Source organism: Melanaphis sacchari, unplaced genomic scaffold (genome assembly GCF_002803265.2).
Source record: "Melanaphis sacchari strain LSU unplaced genomic scaffold, SCAv2.0 Contig31_pilon_pilon, whole genome shotgun sequence".
Lineage (NCBI taxonomy): Eukaryota > Metazoa > Arthropoda > Insecta > Hemiptera > Aphididae > Melanaphis > Melanaphis sacchari.
In genome coordinates this window covers 1,667,518-1,691,217 of record NW_020271193.1, presented here as the reverse complement: position 1 = coordinate 1,691,217, position 23,700 = coordinate 1,667,518, and the positions used below count along the sequence as shown (strand labels likewise).

General features: G+C 27.3%; 1 protein-coding gene across 1 annotated transcript in view; it reads right to left on the bottom strand.

The window, feature by feature from the left end:
* The window catches only part of LOC112596402 (ecdysone-induced protein 78C), a 60,442-nt gene extending 48,432 nt beyond the window's left edge, over positions 1-12,010 (bottom strand). The window contains exons 1-2 of the mRNA XM_025342063.1: positions 11,796-12,010; positions 10,844-10,920 (exon numbers count right to left, since the gene is read on the bottom strand). Coding sequence (XP_025197848.1) covers positions 10,844-10,920; positions 11,796-11,869 — 151 coding nt within the window. The 5' untranslated portion in view covers positions 11,870-12,010. The remainder of the gene's footprint in view (positions 1-10,843; positions 10,921-11,795) is intronic.
* Between the last annotated feature and the right edge of the window lie 11,690 nt (positions 12,011-23,700).

Here is a 23,700-nt window from a genome sequence, read left to right as displayed (position 1 = left end):
CACCCACCATTTTAGACAGGCCAAATGTAATGAAGAATTTTAATAATTAACGGAACTACAATAGAACTGTTGCGTGTTTAATCGATAAAGTAAGCGCGTGGATACAACGAAGAAAAATCATAAGACCGATAAGTCCTGTACCGACGAGAAGCTGCCGATCGACGTCGCGTGACGCTGACGATGCACACAGCCGTTCTTTGCAAAACCAGACATTGCAAGGCCCGACTGCAGGCGACTGCATCACCTCCGCTTTAACACGGTGGTCGTCGAACCAAAGAAAAATTCAAAAAACCGGAAATGGGCACGATATGTCGTTTTACATAGATAGGCCGCAGACGGGTAGCTACAACACTGAGCTTGTTGTGCCGCATACAAGTAAAAACGGATCCCTGCATGTCCGGGACCCGCTCAGGGCCAGTGACTGCTGTGGATCTTTATAGATCTTGGCACCGACCAACTGCACTATTAGGCTATCGTGTCGTTTGTCAAATATCAGTCAATAAACGGTGAAGTCCAGATTGATGCAGTGATATTAGATTACGTCGGAACGCTAACAGCCAACGACCGCTGACAACGTACGTTTCCTTACCTCACTATTCCCACAATCAATTTTTAATAATGACTTTCAATAACGGCTAGAGCGTTTAATTTATCGTTTTCGGGGTTATTAAAAATTTTAAAATCACATTATGCTACATAAATATATTTTTATCGTGCTAATGTAGTGTCTGATGAGATAGAGCGATGAACGTGTCCATTGTCTATGGAATAATTATTACGTATTAAATATTCGAAAATAGTCTATTATTGTGAAGAGTCGGTAAATTATTAGCACATTGTCAACTTGATGATATTATATTTCGTTTTTTGAATTGTTCTATTTGTCTGCATTGATAGTGATAGCATTTGGAACAATAGGAAATGTATCACATCTTACTAGATTAAAATTTGTATAAGTATTATACTGAATCGTCAACACACCTCTGAACTTACGAAAAAATAACAAAAATATTACTATGTTTCTACAATCATTATAATATAGTATAAAAATAGTAATGTTATGATTATTTGTCTAGAATAATAGCACTTTATAATAATGTTTAAAAAATGTTAATAGCTTATGATTTATGAATAATAACTATAAAACTAGGAAAATGTTATTTTCATCAAAAGACATTAATAATTTGGTACGTCGAAATTATTATCATGAAAGTTCATAAGTGTTATTATAAGGGTTGCATATTTTTCTATATCCATGTTTTTAATTTATGAGAGACCAAGCTGGAAATCTAATATAAACAACAATGAGATAAAAATTCACGTTTTCGCATATTTCGTCAATTTTAGAAAAAATCAATAGGTATTTTATTTACGTCTTCAATTAAATTTAAATTTTTTTTTTAACTATCTATTTGTTTTATACTCAATTATTTAATAAAGTAATTTTCTGTTTCTATGGATTTGTCCAAACTACCGAAAAGCTAAGTTTTCTTACTGATAACACTATAACGTTTATGTTATGGCTTGCAATACCTACGCAATAGTGCCGACGTTTTTTTTTAATTCTTTTTTTTTGTCCAACCAGTTTTCCATTACATTTTATTAAAATCACTGTTATTTTGATAAAATATAATATTTAATATACTATTTTAATAGTACGTAACTAATAAATAACAAGTTGTATTTTTATTTTTTATTAAATTTTGATTAAATTAGTTTATATTTTTAATTTTTAATGTGTACATTAATCGAATTTTCTATCTTTAACTTTTAAGCACTTCAGTTATCACTATAATGCATAACCCTGATTCCCGATGTTTAACTGTCAAAGTGTCTATACTATCATTGATAAACGGGAAATCGGAAGTACGATTTCTCTGTCACAGAGCGGACACTATGCTGGCGTTCACTAGGATTGTCAAACTAATCTCATGTCGAATTTTAATAATCAACAACGATATGATTAATATGTTTAATTATATTAATATATGAATTATTCATTATTTTGTTTTTCATTTAATTCTACCTGATTTAAAGCAGAGTGACCAAAAAATAGTTTATTGTAGTAGAAGATAAGTCAATGTTTGTTTAATATGTATAATTAACTCTAAAATCTTAAAGTATTTTAAACAAGATTGCAAGAGAAATTGATTAATTTAATAAAATTAAGAGGATTAATTATGATTCACTAAAATAAATAATGTTTAAGGAACCATTAGTTATCACTATTGAATTATTCAATATTTAGTGATTGCTCGTGGATAACTGAGCATTAAAGATTGAAAATATATAAAAACAGTGTATCATATATATAACTCGTATCTGTAAATTACAGCATATGATAAAATATGTAAATTAAAATAAAGATTCTGAACGACTCTAATGTTGTCTCTATAAGAGAAAATAATAAATAATGAGAAACTTAAATATCACTTTTTTAGTTTACTCTCTCACGAGAGAATCGAAGTAGTAATATAATTTTGCCTAATTAAATTTATTATGTAAATATATTACACTATATTTAAACTATTTACATCTGGAATAACATTATAATAATATTATCAAAAGTTAATAATAAATTATTGCGATTTAAAATAAAGTAGATTCAATTAATTTAATTTGCATATATTTGACTAGAACTATAATTTTAAGGCTTAAATCTTAAATTAATGTTAAAAAATATTCCAATAAAATCGACATTGATACTGGTGAGTAGTAATACTATTGAAATGGAGGCAATGACAGATATACTATACGTATATATTAAACACTTTGAACGAAGTTTATGAGAACTTAAAAATAATAATAATAAAACAAAATATAAAATACTGCTCTGAAAAAAAAAGAAAACTAAAACAATATAGTGGTTGGATTTTTTTGAATATATTTTTAAGTAAATACTATATATCTGCCTTATAATCATTATAAAAATAATATAAAAATTATTTTTAATAGTAAGATAAATATTTTTATACTTATCTTTCTTTGTAAAACGGTGTAAAATATATAACAAGTATCATATTAATAAATTACATAATATTATTCATTAAAACAAATATTTGAATAAAAATATTTTTTTAATACATACTATACAAATATATGCATAAATATAATTAAATAACATTTTAATCATTTTAAATATAAATGATATTCAGCAAATTACATAATTTATGAATTTCAAGCCATTGCCAAATTAAATATAACTAAATTCAGAAAATATAACGAAACTTGCATGTGTACGAAATACTACATCCAACTCTCATATTTTGTACCAACCTAACATATCAACAATAACAACAAACCCAAAACTTAAATCAAAAAATTCAACAACGAATAATTATGCACAAAATGTAGGCACATCCTAGTCGAACGTCAGTATTGAAATATTAATCATTAATAGTTAATGCAATTTATATATTATAAAAAGCCATATAAAATAATATTATGTTAACATTTTAGAGAAAAAAACATATTTAATAACGAGAGATTTATATACTACAACATAAAAGATTAAAAATCGTTCATATTTCAGAGAAAATAAGTCCTCCTCCCATATATCAATAGAAATCGAATTCAGAAAATAGCGTTAATTTATCGATATCACAGCTTATGGTAAACATAAGTATATGTCCTTAACATCTACAATAAACTAGCCATAAAACAGTGGAAACGTTCATCAAGATCTTTTCCCCGTCTCTCTGCAAAGTACTAACAAAATTATAAGTATTATTGATATATTTAATACATTATTACATTATAGTATCTTATGGTCTTTAATACAAGTAACCAAATTGTTATAAATACTATATTTTAAGTATCTACCTAAAATGTGTTCATAGTAAGTTATAATTAAGGTTTTAAACTAATCTGTGATAAAATGTATAAATACAAACGGTTGATTCAAAATTGAATACATGATATTTTCTATTCCAATTATTCCAATTTCCTAAAATTAAATGATTTAACTACAAAGATTATATTAACAATCTATTACACGTTGGATTAACAAAAACCTTGTTGGCTGAATAGCAATAAGAGAATTGTTAAACTGACATATATTATGTTTTTATTACTATTATCAAATTATTTTTCCAGGAAAATAATATAAACATGAAATTAATTTTTTACTAACAACTTATCTCAGAAACTATATACTAAGCCAATTTCAATAAAGTTATATCAATAGATTCCTTGAGACTCGAATAGTGTTTTAAGATTCTTTTTTAACCCCTTTCGCCTATAAGTAATTATAAAGGAAAATTTAATTTTGGCCCATGAAAATTGAATAATTTTTATTCATATATTATACATAGTTTCCATTTGTTATAAAAAAAATTAAAAAAAAAAAAAATTATGTAGACTAGCTGACCCGCCAGACGTTGTTATGGGATTTTTTTTAATAAAAGAAAATAATATTTGATTTATTATTTGTTATTTAAATATATAACATAAGCCAATGCCTTTATGTTTCTAACTTATTATAGAATCAAAAACTGCTTGACCATTTGTAAGAAAAATTTCAGAGATTTTTAATAGCGATATCAAGAATGTATTTAGAGATTTCAAAACGAGTTTAAAAATAAATTAAGCAAATCAAGTGCTATATATGATGCATCATAAACAATTAGTCAATCTTGGTCGAATTAATTTTTAACGCAAGGTATACCGATATAATTCCGTATTTAGTGATTGTTTAAATTTTTCGAGGAATTAGTATTATAGTAGGTAGACATAATATTTTACATAGAAATAAAATCAATAAAAATTACATTATTGCTAGTTTCATTTGTTCCTCGTAATTATATTGAATCTCATTAATACCGTATAATAGGACATACAGTAGTTGAACTGTAAATATCTGGCCAGAATAGCAAATAAATAGGTATGTGATCTCATTAATAAACTTTCATTTTATTTTTTCATCAATATAAAACAAATACTAAGCAAACATAATAATAATATTCTTTTTAAATTATACCCGACAGTGAAAGTGAATATTTTATTTATTTTTACGGAAGTGTTTATAAAATATTTACAAAAAACTACCTCATAAAAATACATTATTAATTATTTTTAATTATATAATTAAAAAATATAATCCGAGGATTAATAATAATTATATAAGTAAACATAAACTTATACTTTGTGGATGTTTATTTAAATAATTTATATTTATTTTTAAGTCTTAATATTTCTCTTGAAAATACGATATATTTAGTAATGTATTGCAACTAAAATTTTAGTAAAAGCTTAAAATCTAGGACTCCCTTGAACCAACTATACACATTTATAGATTATCAAATCCAACATTGAGTGCACAAAGATATTCATATTGTTTTAAATTTTCATTAAAGATAATTCTAAGTTAGCGTATATAACTCGAGTGTATACATTTTACACAATAAATTAAGTGTTAAGAGAAATGAGAATAACAAGAACCCAAGTAAGTGCTGATAATGAGATAAGCCTGCTTGAAATGATTACGTAAATCCGTTGATGCATGAATATTAATGGGAATGGTATATGCAAAAATTATATTGATGTTTGACGTTTTTAACTTTTGATTTGGTATACACTATATTAATGATTTATAACCTAATAGGTATTTTTATATTTATCTGGTATAACGTATTTTTGTATACATTTAAATTTCAAATGTACAAACATAATGTTTGAACGTCAAATGAAAAATATGTAAATTATAAAATAAGGGGTTAAAAACAAAATGACAGTAAAAATATAAAACATCTTTAAATAATTTTATACATTAGTACGGTACAATATACTTCGAGCCTATTGCATTTTAGTGTGTTTTTTAAGTGATTTAAAATTTTAAGTCCAAAAATCTAAACTTTTACATAATGATAATATATGAGTAAATAGTATAATAGTAGTGTTTTTAGAATTTGAAACTATCGTAGTACGTAATAGGTATCAATAAATTTAGTAAATTAAAGCAATTTTATACATCTATTATGACTAAGAATGTATTTTTTTTAAATACATGCATAGAAAGTTTGTAGGATATGAGGACCAGAGTTCCTATATAGTAAACAATAGGTACCTATATACTATAAATTTAATTTAATTATTGAATAATTAAACAAATATACCTGAATATAGTATTTTTTAATTAAAATAAATGAACTGTGAAAATACTATTCAAATAACATTATAAATATTAAATAAACTACTATTTCAAATAATATTATGTAAAATGTACATTGTTTATTTCCAAAATAAAACTATTGAATACTGAATATTCGGTTTAATAAATATTATATCGTGCAATCATCAATTATTATAACAATAATGGGAATTTCAATTTTAATTTATGAATTGAATGTTTCCATTATTTTATTTTAATATGAAAATACAAAATGTTCACGCGACCGTACATAAAAAATAATATTACTTAAAAATTATATTTTACTTTCATGTTAGTGTTTCATCCGGTTATTTAGACTACAAAAATACCCATACAATCACATAGGTATAGTGTTTATACTTGATATTTGTGCGTGATTTCTTAAACAAACTAAATTATATGATAGAATTTATATACGATAATAATATTGTATCAATTAGTTATTAAATACATTAAATTCATAATATAGATATTAAACGTGCGAGTAAAACGATCAATTTTCAATTTTGACTTTAGATTTATATCATACAATTTCAATCATTTATACGCATGAATGAATTTCAAATAAAACAAACGTTTCAAACTATATGCTCATTATGGTCCATTCCAGGTATAATACATACAATTTATAAAACAATGAATTTAATTCACCACACCTCTAAGCCCATTATTATTTAAACTCGTGTAACTTGGCTTTGAACAGAATCTCTCCCACGTTGTACGGATTCATAATAAACGAGGAATAAAAATTATCTTATCATACATGGGTGTATGTGTATGTGTGAGGTACTGGTACTATGTAATCATTAGTATGGTATATACATGTCATATGCGATGTACCTATGTGTACAAACTAATTCATTACCGAATTTCAGTATTATATTAACAACGGCGAAACTGTTTGCGGTCCTATTATATTATGTTTTACAATGCGAAAACTCTAGTTATCCGTCCGGAAACTCGAAATGCTGTTTTCATAAAATACTTAGTAATTTGTTTTCACTAGGTACCTACATTTTCTTGTATAAATTATCATTTAATTAGAATATTAAATTACCAATATTTTACCGCGACGTATTCATACCCGGAATAATATTAAATATTCACTTAGACAAGCAAAAGCCACATAAACTATCTTAATTAATGAAAAATCATTTATTATTTTCAACCGTTGGTAACAAACTTAACAATTTCAATTATTTTTTAAGTTAAATATAATAAAAAAATTTTTATGCCTACATTTTTGTTTATTATATAATTTAAATAAGGTAGGTACCTATTTGTTATATTATTATGCAAATACACAAAAGAGTCTGCAAAATAGAATTTTCTACAATATTATACACGTATTCCTTTATAAAAGCAATATTATAAAATGACGTGAGTTATTGATCAAATTGAATACAAAATGTTATATTATGTAGTTTGCTATACATTTTTAGTGTAGCAATTATTGAAAATATATATTCCTCGGTGAATAAACTAGTTTTTTTAATTTTTAATATGATTTAATAATTTATATAGGTAGGTACTCTGCAGCAATGAAAACGAGATATAATACTTACGAATTTAATCAACAAAAATTATTGCTTTTATTATTAACTTTATATAATTATCAAGATATTTATTAATTTATAATTATATATTTTTGAAAATATGAAGTGAACTTTCTCAAAATTAATGTAAATTATAATGTAATTATGTTAAAATGCTTTTATTGAAATGAGTTTAAAATTATTTTAAAATTATCATAATCATAAAATGAATAGGTACTTAAAGTCTGTGTACAATAAACTTGAAAAAAATAATATGATTTTTATAATTTATAAAATTATCCTTACACACGACTAATAAACACTTAAGTATTATGAGCAAAAATAAAATCAAAATTATAAAAAGCCGAAGTTGTTTTATTTATAGTTATTAAATTGTAGAATATCAAATAAGAACCGATAAACAAAAAATAATCAATTTAACTTTGTTATTTTTTTATTGTATAATGAATTGATCTAGTATCGAATAATTTAGAGGTAAGAAAGAATCTCGGAAAGAATCTTAGAGACCTATAGGCTTTCTTTGATATTTTAATTTAGAAGCAAGTTATAAGTATTTTTAGATTGTAAAGTATTTGTTAAATTATTTAGCAAATTTTAATCGTTAATCGACGCGTTTGAAATTATGAATAAGCGACCTATTTTGACGTGCGAACTACTTAACGACGAGTTAATATTATGATATTAATACTGCAACACATCTTATAATCGGTTTATGCTTGTATATATTATTATGTGTAGGTACTTGCACCTCAGTAGATACCACACATAAACGTATTGATTTTATGCTGCAGTTTATGTATAAATAATGAATTCCAGACAGACTTGTAACTCTTGACATTTAAAAACAGTTTCAATCATTCTGTAGCCGTATAGTGCAGAACATAGTGACAACGCGTACGCCGTACATATAGCATATTATGCATATGCATTCATATCTTATGTTTGTTATTGTCACAATTTTTTTATTATAATAATATGATGTAAGAATATCGTAAAATATGTCGAGGGTGCGATGTTACAACGGTCAATCTGGAGAAATAGAGAATTTAAATTCGAAAAAAAACTGATGTCTGGCGTCATAAAGAGCATAATACATCTAAGCATAGTTATATGCAGTCTGCTGCATTTTATGCATTTGTGCTGGAAATACCCGCAGAGGTATATACGCATTATCGCGTGAGCTTTGTTCAGCGGCAGCGGCAAGACGAATGCGGGGAGACAACATTTTCGTCCGTGCAGTTCGTGCGTCTGCATAGGTCTTTCTATGGCAGCGAGTGGACAAACAATTTGTGCCAATGATTTCGCGAATAACGTTAGTCAATTTTGTAGTGCAATGTAAATATACTGAATAAACACGGAAACTCAAATCCTCTATACATATATGCACCTATCGGATGACAATTGGCACGGCTGTCTGCACAGTTTATGACATGTAATATCAGCAAAAGATTTCATAAAATGACATAAAAATAGAAAATTTTCATATTATTCTAGATACGTTTTATGTACATATGTACTACAATACATACATACAAAATAATTCACCTATCATGCTCAATTTTTTATTTTAAAAATTAATTTACACAAATTATGATTTTCAAAATTTTTATATTTATTAGTATCTACTTAAAGATTATATTTTTAGATTCTTGAATTTATTCTTTCACCATAAATTATTAAGTGGATAATTGTTTTGAAAATGACTATGTGCATAATTCAAAACTGAAACGAATAATTTTTCTGCATTTATTAAAATGTTTATATTAAAAATAATAGTACTTAAAAATGGCTTTAAAAAAATAAAAACATACATACATCATATCTAGTATTTATTATACTTGGACTATTTTTACAGATTATAAATGTTTATAGATTAATATTGATTACCAAAAATTTTCAAATCACAATATCCACCATATTTTCCGAACTCATTATAATAATGAATCTATTATCTTTAATACATAAAGTTAAAATACTCAAAAATTACTCGCATTTGAATTTCGTTTCTAATGCGTCAATATTTTAGTAAATTTATTAATCAAATAATTTATGATAAAAAAGGGAAGGCTTTCATTTGAAAAATAAAAGTTTGTATCTCCACGGGACATTCTTTGAATAGAACAAAATATCTCGATAATTTATAAATACGATTTGTAAGTATATTATGTACATAGTATGTTTAAAAATTTTAAACTAACAGATTTTGAATAAATGTATTATTGATAGGGAAAAAGGGGAGAGTCACTCTATGTAATATTGTTCATCTAGCGTGAGTAAAAAATATCGAGTTGTAATACTATACGCGTATATTATTGTCGTCGGTGGGTTTGTAATGCATGAGCGAGGCAGATAGGTACCTCCTATATAATATGTTATTATTATAACGACGATATTGTTGTAATGGCGATGATGACGATGACAGACGTTGCTGCGGCAAAGTGCGTTCACCTTGCCAAAAATTATTATACTATCCGCCCATGGCTGCGCGGATAATGTGTACTTGATGATGTGCCGCCGCCGCCGCTGTAGCTGCATGATTACCGGTCGCTCGCGAGAGGAACAGACGCCAAAATAGGTGCAGAGCATGGAATGGCGGAGACTCGGGGTGTATGGTCTAGCCCGATTGTTAAGAGGGGGAGGGGGTTAAAATTACACACAACCAAAGAGAAGCAAAAAGGCCGCGGAAGAAAAAAACTAGAAATGATTATACTATATTGTTATTATACGTGCGAGTATTACATGCGTGAACGTATACCGTCATAGGTATGTGGCTGATCATCAATCTAACTCGCGCGCGTTAACGTGTAATCAAATCATATACGTCATTATACTGTTATATACGTATATAGAGGACAGAGGTAATTGTATATAGTATTTATGATGTTTGCGCGAATAATATTTCGTTTCGCACATTATAATATGTATTGCAGGTAAAGGTATCTGCAATACGTAAGTACACACGAGGTTGTGACGGCGAAGATAAAGTCGATAATCATGTTTCATAAAATATATTTATATGTGGCCTCACCATAAATAGAAGTATACCTAGTCTTATTATTAGTTACTGTATATTTCATAGACTAGTACTATTATTATTATTATTATTATTATCATCAACATCATTATCAACGCGGTTTACCTGGGTTCCTTATGATCACCGAATCGATCAGCTTGCCCGTGGGACTCGACGGTAGGGACGTGGGTTCTTTCTTGATGCTATAATAATAAAAAATAGAGAAAAGACAAATTAAAATCTTATGCATTACTATATTGATAGAGCGTGCAGGAAAACAATCAATTTACTCTATAATATTTTTCACATAGATCAAATTAAATCTTATCGTGAACCCTGCCGGCGTGCGAACCCATACGTCTAGCTAGAGAGTAATGAAATGATGATGTATTAATATAGATATACCTATCGAGCAATAGTCAATAGGTATAATCCTATATGTGCACGAAGGGCTGAAATTTTAACCGTTGGTCGAATAAAAAAATGTTTTTATTCCATAACTATTACACAGTAAAATACACTTATATCTGATGGCTTAGAATGCCTAAAAAGTGATCAGACAATCAGTAACCCCTTTTCCCATCGAATTAGACTCACAAGTATCCTATATTTTACGTTCAAAGTTTGTTTGTTTATCATTACCATTGAACTATTTGTACACAATACGCGTCATTTTACATAATATATTATAATAGTTTCATATATTACTCGACAAATAAGCCTAATGACAAGGTAAATAATACATGGAAATCGATCACTATTTTTTCCCGAAATCGTGATAAAATGTATTTGATTTACACGTTATAATAGATATCGGTATTAAAAAATAAAAATATTTTGTAAATCATACGGAATTCTAACGTACACCACTGTCCACTGCACACCTCACGTTTCGGACACACAACATCACATCGTAATAATATTACTAGTGATTTTTAGTAGCGTCTAAATTTTATTGTTTTATCATTATGCATTATGCATCGAGTAGGGGGCAGGTACTCAATATTATATATTATTACGACACAGAAGACGTTCTCCTCAATAACGTATACGTGTCGGCGTGCAGTCTCGGACTTACCTGATGGTGCTGGCCGACGGAGGACTAAGCGGCACCGACGACGACGACGACGACGACGAGCTCGTAGCCTCCATGAGAGCCTCCAGACATACCCGCACAGAGTCCGGCGCAACCCTCGCGACACACTACGCGGCCGTACGACGGTGTAGCAGTGGTGGCAGCGATAGTGGTAGTACAGCGTACGCGTATAGTACCGGCGGCGGTGACGACGGCGGTGGAGGCGATGGTAGCGGAGGCGATGGCGGTGGCGGTGGCGGTGGTAGTGGTATTAGTCGTAGTGTGCGTACGCCAGTGCTGACGCTGTACGCTATCGCAGCGGGACCGGCGCACGAGGTGGCACGGCGGCGGCGGAGTGGAATAGCGTCCGCCGCGCGCGCAATACCGTCGGCCCGCGCCGCACGCGCTCTCGAGCTTTCTTTGCGATCGATAACAGCCGGCACAACAATGTAATAATACGCGAGCTTACGGACGACGAGCCGCAATCGCATATATATATATATATATATATATAAATATACGCTCACACAAACGCGCAACGAAAGCACAAGGAAGACGGGCAGATAATATTATGTTGCTATCATTTATATTTTATATTTTTCCCGTTCCTCCCCCTCCCCACCGTCACCGCCGCCAGCCAAGTCGCAATTACTTCGGCTTCGATGCCGCCAACGCCGCCGCCGCCGACGGTTTCCAATTTTATTTCCATCGACGACGGCGTCGTCGTTATTCTCCGATATTATTTTCTCTCATATTTCTTCCCCGAACCACTACAGCCGAGTATACGATTTGCGACCACGAACACACCACCGTCCTGACTCGTATATATTATTATTGTACTCGTATTATAATTATTAAAATATGTGGGCTCGGGTCGTATTTGTACGAAGTCATTTGCGATAATATAATCGTATGCGGTATATGCTAATAATTCGGCACATGGTGGGCTAACGCGTGTACGTGCTATATGCGATGTACCGGATCTAAGATGAGGAGGAAACCCGACATCCGTCCGCGGGTATAATATTTTCGAAATCCATTTTTGCCAATTAATTGCAGGCACATCAATGTACTTTTCTTTTGTAGTTCATACATAAGAGATAGATTGGCTTTATTTTCATCGTTGAAAATAAATCGAGTGAATTTTAATAACGAAAAAAAATTTTAGAAATAGTTAGAACTACGAATAAAATATATGTACAACGAATATTGTGAAACTATTTAATACATTTTGTTACATTTTTTGATCTCAATACTAACAATTTTCAGTTGTATTAGCTAAAACTTCTAAAAAGTTAACAAATTTTCAAAATCTTACGAAATTTCTAAATTATTTTAAGATCAATATTTATATAATAAATAGTTTTTTTGTATTCTTATAATTTTTTCAAAAGGTACGTACTTTTTGAACAATTTATTTAATTTTTAATTGGAATCGGTTCAGTGTTTATAAAGTACAACTTGTTTGTCTGTACGTTAAAGTACTTCACGTAAAATAACTTGAGACAAAATAACAGACAGAAATCGGTAAAGGTTCCTCACCTATACATGAAACCCCAAATTCAGAGGAAACCACCAAATGTAGAGCTAAGCCCACACTAAAGATCTACGAAATATAATGATTACGTATCCTATTATAACTAAACATATTTTTAGCCTACAGTATACATGATAAACATATAATAATAGTAATATTTATTTTATAGAAATTTTCCATAAAATAATATAAAAAAATTAGAAATAGGCTATATACATTTTGTTCTGCCAATTTTTAGTTTTTTCATATAAATTTCCTGTTTTATTAAACGTAGGTAGGTATTTATTTATGATAAACTACTATTTTTTGCTAAATATATTAAATACGAAATTGTAATTGCTTCAAGCATAAACGTCCTCAACTGTGTTTGTGTATGATACGTTGTGTAAAATATTATTAATATTAACTACGGAGAGTATAAGTCAGCAATGAGTTGCAATTTTATAGATGTAATAATGCTATTCAATTTGGTTATCAAAATTTTATCAATTTCAAACTACATATACTGCATGGACGACGTAAGTGAATATGTATATTATATACATAGATGTTAATATATAATATTATATATTAGCTGACATGGCAAATGTTGTTTTGCCCCTAAAGAATTTTTATATTTTATAGCTGACCCAGCAAACGCTATATACATGCTTATGATCGCGATTTCATACAAAATCCTTATCAAAAAAACCCTTTCAGTATTTTCCGAAATTTTTGATTTTCCATAAAACTTTTCCAATTTTGCATTCCGTAAAAAGTTATTAGGACTATTACGAATATTTCAAAAATAATGAGCTAAATTAATCCATCTATTTTCAAGTTATGTTTTTACCCACGAATAGCATTTCATTTATATATATATACACATATATAGATAGATAGATTAAAGTATACATATACAAAAATTGAGTACCTACTTAAATAGTTCTAACATATTCCAAAGATGTTTAATCTTTTTAAACAAAGGGCCACTTATTGTTTTTGAAAGATCTCACGGTCAGATTCCTAATAAAAACATTTATTAAATGAATAAATATGTGCTTAAAATTTGTTCACGTGTCTCAAATGACGTCAAAGCGGACGGCAGGTTGAAGACCTATGATTATACGATATATTTTTACTAGCTCAAAAAATTAAAAATTAAGTTGCAAGGTAGGTGCAAAAAATATAATGGACTAACATAAAATAGTAAAGTGTTGATAGGTACACTACAGTATCAGTGATAAGAAAAAAGTGATAAAAGTATTATAATAAAAAAAAATCGGACAGTTATTTAAAACTGTTTTACTATCATGATTCGTGACGATTTATACAAGCCTATCGATTTACTTAACTTCATGACTTCAAAAATTAAAGTAATTTCAATAAATATAATTTTCTAGTTTAACAAATATTTTTAGGAAAACTAATAAAAAATTTTTTTAATTTATAAAATGTAGTTTGCTAACAGTAAGTACAAAACTGGATGTGTTGATAAATCTTAATATTTACAAAGATTTATTGTTCTGCGTACCTATACATTTGAATTATACTTTCAAATAGGTACATATAATATAATATAGCAAGTAGGTATAGAGTTTAGATTTATAATAATAAGTATTTTGTAATGCCGCCAAATTGCATAGAATACAATAATATCATCGAATCAGATCTATATAATATCTACTCAGAGATAATAATATTAAATATGGAAGGTTCAGTATATTATCTTAATATATTGTAGACATGTGTTGTGATGGGACATGCGTGTATAGACTTTCAATGAAACTAGAAGCTTTAAATTGCGTAAAAAGAGTCAAAGTGTAGAAGTAATTTCGTCTGTGAATTACACAAGTATATAATGTATGCCTCATCAAAATTCATTTTAATCTAATAACAAAACAAAAATATCTAATTAAACGATAGAAGTCACACAAATAAATTAATTTGATTTCGATGTAAGTTGGTAGTTATATTTAAAAGAAATAAAAAAAAATCGTTATTCAAATAAATCACTATAGAAACGCGAATATAGATTCTTTAGGAAACACGCATATGTAAGTATAAAAATAATTTACTTATTATACAAGTATTATGTTATTTAATAATAATATAGTATCTCAATTGTGGAAATACGTAAAATATAATTATTATGATTCAAGTCAAAATAATTATCACTATGGAAATATTTCTGTAAAAACTTTTATATTTGATTTACGCGGTATTTAATATTATCAATATAAGTAATATTTACTTGAAATGTTAATTTACATGAAACCACTTTTAAGTTTTTATCTTTTTTGAAAATAATGGGCTATACTAGGATGACTATACGTCCTGCTTAAAACAGGATTGTCCCTTTTTGATCATCATGTCCCGCTGTCTCGACAAACTCCGAACGGGACGCTTTTTATCTCGTTTTTAAAAGATGGTATCGTTTTAATCCCGTTATTTCAATATTATTAAATAATGTTTGTAAAAAAAATATCAATGTATTAAAAAAATAAAAAACGATTTTATAAAAAACAACATATTATAATTATTATTTATTGATTATTATTTTATTATTTTAACAAATTGTAAGTTGAAATGTAATTGGAAAAAATAAAAGTTATCATATTAATAAAAAATTGTTTGTTCCGTTTTTTATTTTTATTAAAATGGTCACCCTAGGCTATACGTATCACGTGATATTATTATTAATATATTTCAAATTTGTTCTTTTCTAGAAACTTTGATACAGTTAGTATTTATTTATTTATTTATTTACTCGATTTTCTAATAAAAAAAATGTTTCTTATTTTACTTTTAAGATTACTTCTTTAACGATGAAATTTGTAAAAAATAAAAAAAAATTAGATTAATCTCAAGCATAGATGTAATAAGTAATAAAAATAAATAATTTCTAACAAATTGTTTAGTTATATTCATATTTAAATAATTAATAAGTTATAAATATGCATTTCGAATACTTTGTATCCAAATAATCAAGTTTCTTTACACAAATCAATTGATTTGTGTTCATTTTCTAAGATTATTTCCAAAATATTCTGTGTTACTTTTATCTATTTTATTTTTATTTTTTTATTTATTTATTGATACGGCTTCAACATTAAAGTCATTAGCCGGGAGACAAATTTTATTTTTATATTTTATGAAGTTTTAGACACTTAAATATTATGTGTATTTTAACAATTGTATTATTATTTCTGACAATTTGTAATAAAGTTGACAATTTTTATACTTCTCAAATCACCACTCGATTGTTTGCTTTAAAACAATATGCAAATGCATTATTTCAACAACATTATGACAACCATTACTAAAAGTAAAACGCGTGTTGCTTTGATACTAATCTTAGACGAATCTCAAGTTTCAACTTTTATAACAAATTCTCCTGTCATACAACGCATATTTTATAAATCCGATGAAATTGACATGTTAGCTAGATTTATAAAATACAATATTTAACCCTTTTTCTGTTTTGCTAAAATCTTCCCCGAAATTTTATAATACCGCGTCAGAAAAAGTTTAAACTAGTTATCAAATACTTCATCAGTTGGATAAATTATAATCAAAACTTAAAACTTTTGCTATAATACATAGTAAGAATATAATCTTGACATTTCCATACATTTTTATATCCAACGATCCAAGGAATATTTTGCTTTAAATAAAACATTATGATTGATAACATAAAATCATTTAAATCAGGTACCCATCACTATTATAATTTATAGTAATAGTTCTTAACCTTTTTTGAACAATGTGAGCAAAGTAGTTGACCAACATTATGTGTAGTATCCTCATCATATCATTTCACTACGGTAATTTTAAACTATAAATACATATCTCAAAAACTGCTCGTCAGAATTTCAACTTCTATATGCATTTAAATACACCGAAAAAATTTCTGCTTCAGAAAATGAAATTAAAAAAATATATTTTGTCATAAAAAATAGTGAAAAACCTAAAAAAAAAAATGTGGTTTTTGTTTAATAAGAAAATTAGAACAATTAGAAAGGGGTTAAGGATAGATTTAAATTCGTCGATAAATTTGGTGATGATGTGAAGTGGTTGATCAAGGTGCTAGCTGTGATTTCGGTGTATGCGTGCATAATAATTTTTCTTTTGAATTTGAACTTAGCAGACTTCGTTTCTGCTACTTCGAGGTGCGGGTGGCACAACAGATATAGTATAAGATGATTTCTTTTAAATTGTTTTTCAATCTATTGACTTGATGCGGCTTAATATGCCTTTATAGGTTTTACATCCTCTATAGTTAGCTGTGTGATTTTCATTGCAGTTTGCACATTTTGTGGGTTTCTCTCGTTGTTTTTTTAGAGTACCTAGTTGTCAGTGGTGTCTTCTGATCCGCATTTCACGAAACGCGATTAGTAATGAGTAATGACAATAATTTTGTGTATGTTCGAACTTCTGACAGTAGCGGTATTGAGAAACTCTGAGTTTCCTCTTAGGGTTTTCAAATTTTGCAATTGAGTTAAATATTTAGGTGATTTTGAATATTTCTCGATTATTGGTGTTTCGAGTTAAGCTAATTTTGACAAGAGGAAATGGCAATTTGTTCGTACAATGTGGTATATTTAAAATATTGATAACTTTATGACCAAGGTTGCTTAGACAATATACGATGTCCATGGTAGGAATGAAGTAGTGAAGGTGGCGTAATATTACACGGAAAGGTTGGGAGAAATGAATATTATTCGTAATAATTTACGTCTACTAGATAAGATTTAAAAGCCATGAAATTGGCTCGTGTATATGCCAGTACGATAAAATTAAACCTATTAGCTTAGCATACTAAACCCTCAGGGTCCACCTTGCCAATTAGATCTTTGTTGAGTGTAACAAAATCGGTTACGTTTTTTAAGATAATTTTATTATGTCTGGAAGTTTGACATTAGTTGATTTTGAAAGAGGTCTCGTTAGACCTCGATGGTGAAACGAGTTGAGCTTTAATTTGGAGACACAAAAAACTTGTTTTCTTATTCTCGTGATCCAGAGAGTTTGTGAAGGTAGACGAGAGAGCTCTTTTTGTTAGATTTTTCATCGTTTTCTTTTTAATAATAGAATTCTTGTAACTAGTATTAGCCATTAGGCGTGTTCAGTTGTTTTATTAAAGGTAGGTAATTTATAAGATACGAAACGCGACACATATGTAACAGGCATGCACTACCTATCATTTTGACTGTCTGAGCTCAACTTTAATGACTAATGAGTATTCTACGGTAAAGGAATCACCTTGTAATTATATTTCTTTGAAAACGTATGGTATAAATATTTTTGTTTTTTGCAACACACATCACGGTAATACATGAATCTCCAGTTAAAAGCCATGGATTTATTAAATGGTGTTTTAAAATTATACTTTCAACAATGCATTATAATTTTAACATAATTTTAACTTAAATAACAACATTTTACAAACTATATGTGATTTAATTATCTTTTCCAAATAATAAATTCTAATCTTAGAACAATGTATTTTTTAATCAAAAAAACCTGCAATTATGTTAAATTAAAAATATACCTATTAATACAAATATTATTACGTATATAATTTCAGAAAAAAAATAAAACTTGATTTATAAGATTTATTTACTGAAAAACGTTTATATATTTTTCGATATTTTCTTAGATCGTTGCACAAAGTTTTTTTTAAAATCTTTAACACTTTATTTCATTATCAATTAAATTTTTTTTTTTTAGTGAAATTGTGGTGATTTTTATTTTTTACTTCAATGTTTTTAATAATAATATACTTATAGTATCTAAAGCATACCAATTTTCAATATTTCAAATAATTTTTTATACCATTTCAACTAATTTAACTAAAGGTACCTATATTAAATTTAGTTTTTTTAATTTTTTTATCGTTTAAACAAGTAATAAAAATATAGGATTTAAGAAATATTATATAATTTAACACCGAACCTTAAAAAATAAATTAACACATTTAACTATTCTAATAGTTGAATTATTTTTAGGATTTTCCAACACTTTTTAAACCATTTAAATAATTTAATATAAAAACACAGCCTCCAACCATGTTCTCTATCTTGTCAGTATAAAACTAGAGGATAATGATACATTAAGTAAAATATTTTTTTTATATATTGCAATATGCGATGGAGCTTTTAAAAACCCTTTTTTTTAATTGATTGATTTATTGCAGGGTGGATTTTTCTATGAAATACATTAAAATAGGTATGAAACATCTGTCAGGTATAATTTTAAGTATCTAAAAACTCATCTATGTAAAAAATCTAAAACCTTAAATTCTGAAAACCTCACAAAATCACATATTATCATAAATTTACGCCATTATAAGGCTATTTTTTAAAAATCAAAAATAAAATGTATTTTATTGTTTAAATAACACATAGGTATCAGGTACAACAAAAGTTAGGTAGACTAAAAGAAATTAATTAAAATTTTGATCTTTGTTATGTGATTTTATGTCTAACAGATTAATAATTAGTTTTAAGTGTTATATTCTTCAAGCTTGAACTAACGAATATTTAATGCATTTTAAATTATTAATGCGTACATAAATTGTAAAGAGTATCGTAAATTTATCGTATCTACGTCAATTCATTCCTGTCAATTCTTTTAGCTGTCAATTAATCACTGTATCAATTAAGTGCACGTCAATAATTTACCGCATGGTTATAATATATCATAAAAAAATTAAGTAGAAGTAAAAATATGAATTCGAAAAATGTTATTCTGAGAATAAGTATTAAGTACCCCTTTAGTGTATTAGTATCATATTTATAAATAGATCAAATTATTCAAATTGCTTTATTTTATTCAGCATTAAGTTAAGCTAACTGAATTTATAATCTTATTTGGTTTATTAAACAAACATTACTAACATATAATTTCAAATTTATTGAACACTTTTTATGGATTTTTAAAATTATTTACCCACAATAAGAGATAATTTTTTTTAAATTTAAATTAGCTCAATCATTTTGTTAATTAATTGTATAGTCTTTGATTTAATATATATTTTTTTTTAATTAAAAAAAAATGCAATTTATTTTAAATTTTAAATTTGATGTTTTTGTAAGACAACGTTTTTGAAAAAAATTATTTTTTTTACTTTTCAAAATGACAATTTACAATTTTAATTTTACATTCCCGAGCGGAAAGCATGATATTTGAAAGTATTTGGTTTTTGATAGGCTTATATAAATATAATTTTGAACGGGTATTTAGTTATTTATAAATTATAACCTATAAGTAAGGCATGGATTTGTATGTAATAAAAAAGTCAAAATATGTAAATATTCATGATCTTATTTTTGCTTAAATATTTAACAAAAAAAAATTAGACTTTTAATTTTTTTTTAATTGTATTACTTAATTAAATTCATAATTATTACTGTCTTCTTTGAAACAATTAGATAAAATATTAATTTGAAAATTTCCAAACTTAAATGTACCGATGTTAGGTCTTACAACGGATTTTTAGTGGCTGAAAAAACATTCAACGTCGACACCAAGGATAATGGTTCATATTTCATACTTCTAAGAATTTTAAAAGGTACTGAACAATTTTAGCTTTGTATGTTGATTATAAAATATAATTGAAAAAAAAATGTACTAAAGAATTTAACTGTACAGATACTTATACTAGAAACTAGACTGTCTAGTTTAACCGATATGGCGACATGGCATCATCAAAAATCGCAATCTATTCTATCTTATTTATTACGTCATCTATTAATATGAGATAGAACAAAATTTTCAACATAAAAGTGGTTATTGTCAATATTTTTTTTAAATTTAAAGGTACCTACCTATAAAAATACAAAATATGTACTTATTGGTAAAATATGTAAAATAAAAAAAGTGCTATTTTAACCAAAGTGTTATGAAATGTATTTCTTTTTAATCAGAATTAAGAAAACTGCATTTAATAAAATTAAATATTTACATAAAAATCTGCTTTTAACTCATAGATATTGAAGTTTTAATAAAGTGAAGTACTTATATAGGATCTAGATTTTGCGATTATTACTTTCACTATTTTAGCATAGATCCTTATATTGTTATATAAATATGTAATTTAAGTTATTTTAAAATTGACGTATTTAAAGAAGAGTTTCTTTGGAACCCATATTTTTTATTACAAACCAAAGAAATATGTTTTCATAATATAATAAATAGATATTAAATTTAAAAAAAATATCAAATCATTTTAAAATCACTTTTTAAAGTCTATTCGTTTCAGTGATGTATAGAAATAATTTTTTTCTTAACGTATATTTTCTGCTTATTTTACAATTTTAAATAAGTTAGGGTGGTCAGATTATATTTTATGAAATCCAATATTAAATATACCGAAATTATAAATTATTATAGGTATCTAATTTTTTCTTTCGCTTTTTCAATATGATAATTTGTGTTCAATAAAGTATAAAGTAAACATTACCCGATAATGGTTAATTAGGACATTAGGTAAAAAAAAAATATTAAAATTTATCAATTAAATAAGATAACTTAATTTATCTAATACTTTCAAAATCAAAATATACTAATCTAGGTAAATTTTGCATAAGTGAACTTTTTTTTCATTTAAAAATTGATGAATTGTGGCTTGGCGTGGCGCGTTGGCTGCTACCAGTCGCGGAATGCGACTGAGAGTAAGTAACGGCCACAGCTACTAGCTCCCGGATGGGTGACCACTCCGGATCATAGTGGTTAAAAACCTTGCCACACATTCACGTGTTTGCTATCAACCGTAACAATCATAAAAAATACAACCTACCGTACCAACCTACATCGTAACCCTTACAAACAGCTAATGGCCCTAGTTGCCGGGCTTAAGTTCAATAAAAAAAAAAAAAAAAAAAATTGATGAAACAATTCCGTTGTACAAAGCATAAAACGAGAATTTAGATTGTGAATAATAACTATAAGATACACAAAATTAGCGTTGCGAGTAGTTAATAAAAAATCATTTTCAGTAGGAACCGAATCAAAAAAAACATTTGAAAATCTTACCTGATGGAATTAATAATGTTGTAGTCAACTTATGTTTTTCGCGTTTTGAGACGATCATTTAAATCCAATCGTCCATCATGGCTCACTGAAAATGTTCTATGAGAAGTTATACACTGTACTTTGAAATCGTCAATAGGTTTACGTTTTTTAATAATTAATATTATTTTGCCATTTCAAGTATTTTTAATGACATAATCACTATGTAAAAATATGAACTAAATAAAATCACGACACTATAATAAAAATATAAATACGAGCAAAACCGTTAGTAGATAGATTTCACAGCCGTAAACAACCAATATGGTCGGCATGTAAATACATACTGAGACTACTGAAGTATAATTTAATAAACTGTACAGTATACGTAATTATACTAAATACATATTATTGTTTTTCGTAATCGCAATTCTCGAAATTCAAAAATCATAACATGGGTTTTTCCGACTGTAAAAATAATCAGAAATTAAAAGCAGCAGCTTGACTAAATTTAGAAATTGTTTATTACTGTCATTGTCTTAGGCCCGTTTCACCTGGACACGTATCGTACGCGCGCGTTTTTTGTTGACATTAGATAAGTTCATACGCACCATATTGGTGAGGGAAACGCGCCATCGTCGGAGTGGCGCGTATGAACTTATTCAATGCAAACTAATAACGCACGTGTATGATACGCATCCATGTAAAACGGGCTTTACGTTCAGACGTTCGTTTTATAAAATATTATAATAATTAATAATCGATAATCGAGTAAGTAAAAGAATTATGATAACAGTTTTAAATTCCGAATCATTACTATGCAAAATTCATAACCAGTAGGTACAAATCGATGTCCCGAAAAACTTTGTCCGGGACGATGGGACATGGATTCTTAAGCGGACAATGTTCCGGGAAATCTGAGACGAATGGCCATTCTAAAATAAGTGTATTTTAAAGAAAATATAATAAAAAAAACTACTATTCCAATAGATGAAGTAACTTTTTTTTATTAACTTTTTGTTTTTATTATATTGCTATTTAATTTTAAATGAACAAAAAAATCATGAACGAAGTTAAAAATTCTAAAAGTTTAAATTTTAAATAAATACGTATTGTATAAAAGATTAATATAAAATTTAAAAGTTGGAGTGTATCTAACGATTCTAACATAAAATATTAAATTTACATGTTTTATTTATCAACATGGATAAATATAATATTACGTAGCACCGTAGGTACGTATTCATAAACAAATTTGCATTTTTTTCCTTTAATATAAATAATAGTTTTCTATTATTATTTATTATTAAAAACTTATGAAAAAAAGTGAAAGTATAACTCATAAAAATGTATACTTAATATATATCTATATTTTTATAA